This window comes from Nansenia antarctica (assembly GCF_963989245.1).
Source record: "Nansenia antarctica genome assembly, chromosome: 8".
Taxonomy (NCBI): domain Eukaryota; kingdom Metazoa; phylum Chordata; class Actinopteri; order Argentiniformes; family Microstomatidae; genus Nansenia; species Nansenia antarctica.
In genome coordinates, this window is record NC_137678.1 from 36270780 (window position 1) to 36279547 (window position 8768).

The following is an 8768-nucleotide window of genomic DNA, read 5'->3' on the forward strand; positions in this document are numbered from 1 at the left end:
CAGTGAACAGTGAGGTAGAACAATTGAGGTAGAACAGAGAGGTCGAGCAGTGAGGTAGAACAGTGAGGTAGAACAATCTCTCAGGTAGAACAGTGAGGTAGAACAGTGAGGTAGAACAGTGAGGTAGAACAGTGAGGTAGAACAGAGAGGTAAAACAGTGAGGTAGAACAATCTCTCAGGTAGAACAATGAGGTAGAACAGTGAGGTTGAACAGTTGAGGTAGAACAGTTGAGATTGAACAGTTGAGGTAGAACAGTTGAGGTAGAACAGTTGAGATTGAACAGTTGAGGTAGAACAATGAGGTAGAACAGTGAGGTAGAACAGTGAGGTAGAACAGTTGAGATTGAACAGTTGAGGTTGAACAGTTGAGGTAGAACAGTTGAGGTTGAACAGTTGAGGTAGAACAATGAGGTAGAACAGTGAGGTAGAACAGTGAGGTAGAACAGTTGAGATTGAACAGTTGAGGTAGAACAATGAGGTAGAACAGTGAGGTAGAACAATCTCTCAGGTAGAACAATGAGGTAGAACAGTGAGGTAGAACAGTGAACAGTGAGGTAGAACAGTTGAGATTGAACAGTTGAGGTAGAACAATGAGGTAGAACAGTGAGGTAGAACAGTGAGGTAGAACAATGAGGTAGAACAGTGAGGTAGAACAGTGAGGTAGAACAGTTGAGATTGAACAGTTGAGGTTGAACAGTTGAGGTAGAACAGTGAGGTAGAACAGTTGAGGTTGAACAGTTGAGGTAGAACAGTTGAGGTGGAACAGTTGAGGTTGAACAGTTGAGGTTGAACAGTTGAGGTAGAACAGTGAGGTAGAACAGTTGAGGTTGAACAGTTGAGGTTGAACAGTTGAGGTTGAACAGTTGAGGTAGAACAGTTGAGGTAGAACAGTTGAGGTAGAACAGTTGAGGTTGAACAGTTGAGGTTGAACAGTTGAGGTAGAACAGTGAGGTAGAACAGTGAGGTAGAACAGTTGAGGTTGAACAGTTGAGGTTGAACAGTTGAGGTTGAACAGTTGAGGTAGAACAGTGAGGTAGAACAGTTGAGGTTGAACAGTTGAGGTAGAACAGTGAGGTTGAACAGTTGAGGTTGAACAGTTGAGGTAGAACAGTTGAGGTAGAACAGTGAGGTAGAACAGTTGAGGTAGAACAGTTGAGATTGAACAGTTGAGGTAGAACAATGAGGTAGAACAGTGAGGTAGAACAGTGAGGTAGAACAGTTGAGATTGAACAGTTGAGGTTGAACAGTGAGGTTGAACAGTTGAGGTAGAACAATGAGGTAGAACAGTGAGGTAGAACAATCTCTCAGGTAAAACAGTGAGGTAGAACAGTCTCTCAGGTAGAACAATGAGGTAGAACAGTGAGGTAGAACAATGAGGTAGAACAGTGAGGTAGAACAATCTCTCAGGTAGAACAGTGAGGTAGAACAATCTCTCAGGTAGAACAATGAGGTAGAACAGTGAGGTAGAACAGTGAGGTAGAACAGTGAGGTAGAACAATCTCTCAGGTAGAACAATGAGGTAGAACAGTGAGGTAGAACAGTGAGGTAGAACAGTGAGGTAGAACAGTGAGGTAGAACAGTGAGGTAGAACAATCTCTCAGGTAGAACAATGAGGTAGAACAGTGAGGTAGAACAGTTGAGATTGAACAGTTGAGGTAGAACAATGAGGTAGAACAGTGAGGTAGAACAGTTGAGATTGAACAGTTGAGGTTGAACAGTTGAGGTAGAACATGAGGTAGAACAGTGAGGTAGAACAGTGAGGTAGAACAGTTGAGATTGAACAGTTGAGGTAGAACAGTTGAGGTAGAACAATGAGGTAGAACAGTGAGGTAGAACAATCTCTCAGGTAGAACAATGAGGTAGAACAGTGAGGTAGAACAGTGAACAGTGAGGTAGAACAGTTGAGATTGAACAGTTGAGGTAGAACAATGAGGTAGAACAGTGAGGTAGAACAGTGAGGTAGAACAATGAGGTAGAACAGTGAGGTAGAACAGTGAGGTAGAACAGTTGAGATTGAACAGTTGAGGTTGAACAGTTGAGGTAGAACAGTGAGGTAGAACAGTTGAGGTTGAACAGTTGAGGTAGAACAGTTGAGGTAGAACAGTTGAGGTTGAACAGTTGAGGTTGAACAGTTGAGGTAGAACAGTGAGGTAGAACAGTTGAGGTTGAACAGTTGAGGTTGAACAGTTGAGGTTGAACAGTTGAGGTTGAACAGTTGAGGTAGAACAGTTGAGGTAGAACAGTTGAGGTAGAACAGTTGAGGTTGAACAGTTGAGGTTGAACAGTTGAGGTAGAACAGTGAGGTAGAACAGTTGAGGTTGAACAGTTGAGGTAGAACAGTGAGGTAGAACAGTGAGGTAGAACAGTTGAGGTTGAACAGTTGAGGTAGAACAGTGAGGTAGAACAGTTGAGGTTGAACAGTTGAGGTAGAACAGTGAGGTTGAACAGTTGAGGTTGAACAGTTGAGGTAGAACAGTTGAGGTAGAACAGTGAGGTAGAACAGTTGAGGTAGAACAGTTGAGATTGAACAGTTGAGGTAGAACAATGAGGTAGAACAGTGAGGTAGAACAGTGAGGTAGAACAGTTGAGATTGAACAGTTGAGGTTGAACAGTGAGGTTGAACAGTTGAGGTAGAACAATGAGGTAGAACAGTGAGGTAGAACAATCTCTCAGGTAAAACAGTGAGGTAGAACAGTCTCTCAGGTAGAACAATGAGGTAGAACAGTGAGGTAGAACAATGAGGTAGAACAGTGAGGTAGAACAATCTCTCAGGTAGAACAGTGAGGTAGAACAGTGAGGTAGAACAATCTCTCAGGTAGAACAATGAGGTAGAACAGTGAGGTAGAACAGTGAGGTAGAACAGTGAGGTAGAACAGTGAGGTAGAACAATCTCTCAGGTAGAACAATGAGGTAGAACAGTGAGGTAGAACAGTGAGGTAGAACAGTTGAGGTAGAACAGTTGAGATTGAACAGTTGAGGTAGAACAATGAGGTAGAACAGTGAGGTAGAACAGTTGAGATTGAACAGTTGAGGTTGAACAGTTGAGGTAGAACAGTTGAGGTTGAACAGTTGAGGTAGAACAATGAGGTAGAACAGTGAGGTAGAACAGTGAGGTAGAACAGTTGAGATTGAACAGTTGAGGTAGAACAGTGAGGTAGAACAATCTCTCAGGTAGAACAATGAGGTAGAACAGTGAGGTAGAACAGTTGAGGTAGAACAGTTGAGATTGAACAGTTGAGGTTGAACAGTTGAGGTTGAACAGTTGAGGTAGAACAGTTGAGGTAGAACAGTTGAGGTTGAACAGTTGAGGTTGAACAGTTGAGGTAGAACAGTGAGGTAGAACAGTTGAGGTTGAACAGTTGAGGTTGAACAGTTGAGGTTGAACAGTTGAGGTTGAACAGTTGAGGTTGAACAGTTGAGGTTGAACAGTTGAGGTTGAACAGTTGAGGTAGAACAGTTGAGGTAGAACAGTTGAGGTAGAACAGTTGAGGTTGAACAGTTGAGGTTGAACAGTTGAGGTAGAACAGTGAGGTAGAACAGTTGAGGTTGAACAGTTGAGGTTGAACAGTTGAGGTAGAACAGTGAGGTAGAACAGTTGAGGTTGAACAGTTGAGGTTGAACAGTTGAGGTAGAACAGTTGAGGTAGAACAGTGAGGTAGAACAGTTGAGGTTGTACAGTTGAGGTAGAACAGTGAGGTAGAACAGTTGAGGTTGAACAGTTGAGGTAGAACAGTGAGGTAGAACAGTTGAGGTTGAACAGTTGAGGTTGAACAGTTGAGGTAGAACAGTTGAGGTAGAACAGTGAGGTAGAACAGTTGAGGTTGAACAGTTGAGGTAGAACAGTGAGGTAGAACAGTTGAGGTTGAACAGTTGAGGTAGAACAGTGAGGTAGAACAGTTGAGGTTGAACAGTTGAGGTTGAACAGTTGAGGTAGAACAGTTGAGGTTGAACAGTTGAGGTAGAACAGTTGAGGTAGAACAGTGAGGTAGAACAGTTGAGGTTGAACAGTTGAGGTAGAACAGTGAGGTAGAACAGTTGAGGTTGAACAGTTGAGGTAGAACAGTTGAGGTAGAACAGTTGAGGTTGAACAGTTGAGGTTGAACAGTTGAGGTAGAACAGTGAGGTAGAACAGTTGAGGTTGAACAGTTGAGGTAGAACAGTGAGGTAGAACAATGAGGTAGAACAGTGAGGTATAACAGTCTCTCAGGCAGAACCAGGGTTTATGTTAGTCTGACTGAACGTCATTAGTGAGAGAAATGCTCTGCTCTCTCCCCCGTCCCTGATTGGCTCCCGGTGAGGAAGTCTGTCTATTATGCTGGAGGTCAGAAGGTCGGCTGCATCCTTGAGTAGGCTGATAAGCCCCGCTGAGCCCCCCCCCCCCTCCCCCCTTTCCCCCCGTAGCTACGCTATACGTCTGATTGGACACCAGTGATTTATCGCCGGCAGTTTAGAGTCATTACTTTTCCTGATTAATTGCCGCTCTGCCTCTCTAGTAAAACTTTATCTGCATTTTCGGCTGAATAATAACAACAACGCCGGAATTTAGAGAGCTTTCCTTAGAACAATAAACAAGGAAATTCAATAATATGCAAATTAAATCAGGTTATTTATGGGTTTAATTTGAGCGGGAAAGGTTAGATGTAGGGGATCTAATACACACACACACTCACACAAACACACAACACGCAGGGAGTGGCTAGGAGGAAGATGAAGGTTAGATGTAGGGGAGAACGTGTGAGGAAGATGAGGTAGCAGGCCTGTCTGGGAAGGGATTGGCTGGTTTAATTTACGAGCCTCCCCCGTCTCTCTAGCTTTCTCTCTCTCTCTCTCTCTCTCTCTCTCTCTCTCTCTCTCTCTCTCTCTCTCTCTCTCTCTCTTCTCTCTCTCTCTCTCTGAGAGTGACCTTTTCTCATCTGCATGTGGTGAAGAGGAGATAAACTGAGAGAAACTTCTCCAGACTATTGGTGTGTGTGTGTGTGTGTGTGTGTGAGTGTATTGTGATTGGTTACTAACCTCTCTCTCTATCGTGATTGGACAATGGCTCATACTAACCTTTCTCTCTGTGCTCTGATTGGACAGAGGCCAAGGATTCTGGTTACCTGTACTTCTGCTTCCGCTGGCTCCTGATTCGCTTCAAGAGAGAGTTCCGTTACCATGACGTCCTGCGCCTCTGGGAGGTGAGACGCCCTTAGCCTATCACAGATAAACTAATGATCGATCTGCCTGTGCTGTCAATCAACCAATCAATGAAGTTGGCAGGTGAGTGATTAAGCAGCTCAGAGGCCTCCTGGCCCTACTGACGTTTGACACCGCTAAAGTCTTCGGGCTCTGTTTCGACACATACAGTAGGGTGTGTGTGTGTGAGTGTGTGATTTTATACCTCTCCCCTCCCCTCTCCTCTTTTCCCCTCCTTCCCTTTCACCTCACTCCCCCTCTCCTCTCCACTTCTCTCTCCTCTCTCCCCTCCTCTCCCCTCCTCCTCACCCCCACTCCTCTCCTCTCTCTTCTCCTCTCCTCACCCCTCCCTCCCCCCCTCCTCTCCTCTCCCCCTCCGTCTCCCCTCCCCCTCTCCTCTTCTCTCCTCTCCTCCCCTCTCCTCTTCTCTCCTCTCCTCCCCCCTCCTCCTCACCTCCCCTCCCCTCTCCTAACAGTGAGTAGATGAATCACCATGTTGATGGAACATACCATACCTTTCTCTGGATCCATCCAGGGGGAGATACATTACCTCAGAACTCCCAGGACAAGTCAATTAAGATGAATTTAATTAATTTTCATAGCAATTTGTCTGGTAGATTAGAAATAATGACACAAATAAAAGGCCACACACGCACACACACACACACACACACACACACACACACATACACACAGACACTCATACAAACGCACGCACACACACACACACACACACACACACACTCACTAACAGAGGGCCTGTGTGTTGGTCAGGTGATGTGGACGGGCCTGCCCTGTCAGAACTTCCACCTCCTGGTGTGCTGCGCCATCCTGGACTCAGAGAAGAACACCATCATGACGGAGCAGTACGGCTTCAACCAGATCCTCAAGGTAGCTGTGTGTGTGTGTGTGTGTGTGTGTGTGTGTGTGTGTGTGTGTGTCTGTGTCTGTGTCTGTGTCTGTGTCTGTGTCTGTGTCTGTGTCTGTGTCTGTGTGTGTGTGTGTGTGTGTGTGTGTGTGTGTCTGTGTCTGTGTCCGTCCGTCCATGTGTGTCTGCAGCTTTACAGTTGGTCTGCTGGTAGAGAGACTGTAACCATGGTGATTACTTTGGCTCTATCTGCAACACCAAAGAGAGAGGGTGAGAGAGGGAGAGAGAGAGAGAGAGAGAGAGAGAGAGAGAGACAGAGACTCTTCACAAACTTTCACAATCACTGAGACAGTTCATTATCACCAACGAGTAAAATATGGTCTTAGAACACACACACACACACATACACACACACTTCTCACACACACAGAGAGATATAAGAGGCGGGTTAAAGAGGTCTTCGCTCTGTAAATGTCATCTGAAATGAATATGGAAATGTGTCTGACGCATCACAACTGAACATCTGGTCCCTCGCAGTAATATCCATACAGACAGATAGGTTCAGACAGACAGGTTCATAGACAGACAGACAGACAGGTTCAGACAGACAGACAGGTTCATAGACAGACAGACAGGTTCAGACAGACAGGTTTATAGACAGACAGGTTCATAGACAGACATGCATGTTCATAGATAGACAGACAGACAGATTCACAGACAGATAGGTTGATAGACAGTCAGACAGGTTCCATGGACAGAGACAGATTCACAGACAGACAGACATGTTCATAGACAGACAGACAGGTTCATGGATAGACAATCAGACAGGTTCATAGACAGACAGACAGGTTCACAGACAGACAGACAGACATCTTCATAGACAGACAAACAGACAGGTTCATAGACAGACAGACAGGTTCACAGACAGACAGACAGACATCTTCATAGACAGACAATCAGACAGGTTCATAGACAGACAGACAGGTTCAGCCATATCCTCGAGACAAGTTGGACAACTGAACTTTTTCTAATTATTTTTCTTAAAAATAAGTTTAAGGGATCACGATAGGTGAGGTTTAAAATATTAAATACTGGGAGCCACCCTCCACGCGTCTACCTCCTTTCACATCGTAACCGGAAGCCCAGACAGACAGGTTCAGACAGACAGACAGGTTCACAGACAGACATGTTCATAGACAGACAGACAGACAGACAGGTTCACAGACAGACATGTTCATAGACATTCAGACAGGTTCATAGACAGACAGACATGTTCATAGACATTCAGACAGGTTCATAGACAGACAGACAGGTTCATAGACAGACAGACAGGTTCACATACAGACAGGTTCACATACAGACAGGTTCACAGACAGACAGGTTAACAGACCTGGCACCTGTTTTGCAGCACATCAATGATCTGTCTATGAAGCTGGATGTGGAGGAGGTTCTTCTGAAGGCTGAAGCCATCTGTCTGCAACTGAAGAACTGTAAGGTACGTACAGGTACACCTCAGGAGAGGCTGGGGGGAGGTAGAACACCAGGGGAGGCTGGGGGAGGTAGAACACCGGGGGAGGCTGGGGGAGGTAGAACACCAGGGGAGGCTGGGGGAGGTAGAACACCGGGGGAGGTAGAACACCAGGGGAGGCTGGGGGAGGTAGAACACCAGGGGAGGCTGGGGAAGGGAGAACACCAGGGGAGGCTGGGGGGAGGTAGAACACCAGAGGAGGCTGGGGGGAGGTAGAACACCAGGGGAGGCTGGAGGAGGGAGAACACCAGGGGAGGCTGGGGGAGGTAGAACACCAGGGGAGGCTGGGGGGAGGTAGAACACCAGAGGAGGATGGGGGGAGGTAGAACACCAGGGGAGGCTGGGGGGAGGTAGAACACCAGGGGAGGCTGGGGGGAGGTAGAACACCAGGGGAGGCAGAACACCAGGGGAGGCTGGGGGGAGGTAGACATCGGAGGATGCGGCATATTCCGTTCCGTGGTTTCCAACGAGCCCTTCCTCCGACGTCGACCTCCACTGATGCACACCGGGGATGTATTAATGTAGGAATTACTTTGATTAGATTTTAGTTTTATTCATTAAAGCGTCATTCCGCCATTCCCAAAGGGCCTTAAACAGTCAGACGCGAACGAATAGGTTTGGGTTTGATGTTCTGAAATATTCATGTGTGTTTTTTCGGAATGGATCTCACTGCCGGAGTCAAAAACACTGATTGGAAAGGTTTTTTACAATGCTTTACAACGCTTTACTAACACTGCGTCTTTTTGGGCCCTCTTAGGACCTGCCTCGTTCTGTGGTAGAGATCCTGGGCTTCTGTCCCGGGCCTGGACCCAAGGAGACGGAGAGGAGAGGCGGGTCGGACTCTCCGGAACCTTCTACGCACGACAACACACGCCTAGCATACCTGTCCTAGCCTACCTGTCCTAGCCTACCTGTCCTACTTACATATTCCAGCCGACAAATCCCAGCATGCGTCTCCCAGCCCTCAGTCAGAGACGAGTGTGCTTGTCAGGCCTCTCTCTGGTTTAGACGAAGCTATAGGAATGATGGTCTATTAGTTATCATTCTCCTCTGGTAGAGCACACACGCACGCACACACACACACGCACGCACGCACGCACGCACACACACGCACACACACACAGATGGTAAATAAACGTGGATTCTAATTGATTTGGCACACACACACACACACACACATGCGCAGTCCCTAGCCCC

General features: G+C 46.6%; 1 protein-coding gene across 1 annotated transcript in view; it reads left to right on the forward strand.

The window, feature by feature from the left end:
• Positions 1–8463, forward strand: part of LOC308164161 (TBC1 domain family member 15-like) — a gene marked incomplete at its 3' end in the record, with an annotated part of 95991 nt that extends 87528 nt beyond the window's left edge. Inside the window, exons 14-17 of the mRNA XM_080538306.1 lie at positions 5080–5177; positions 5950–6066; positions 7452–7538; positions 8329–8463. Of these exons, the coding sequence (XP_080394432.1) occupies positions 5080–5177; positions 5950–6066; positions 7452–7538; positions 8329–8463 (437 nt within the window). The remainder of the gene's footprint in view (positions 1–5079; positions 5178–5949; positions 6067–7451; positions 7539–8328) is intronic.
• Between the last annotated feature and the right edge of the window lie 305 nt (positions 8464–8768).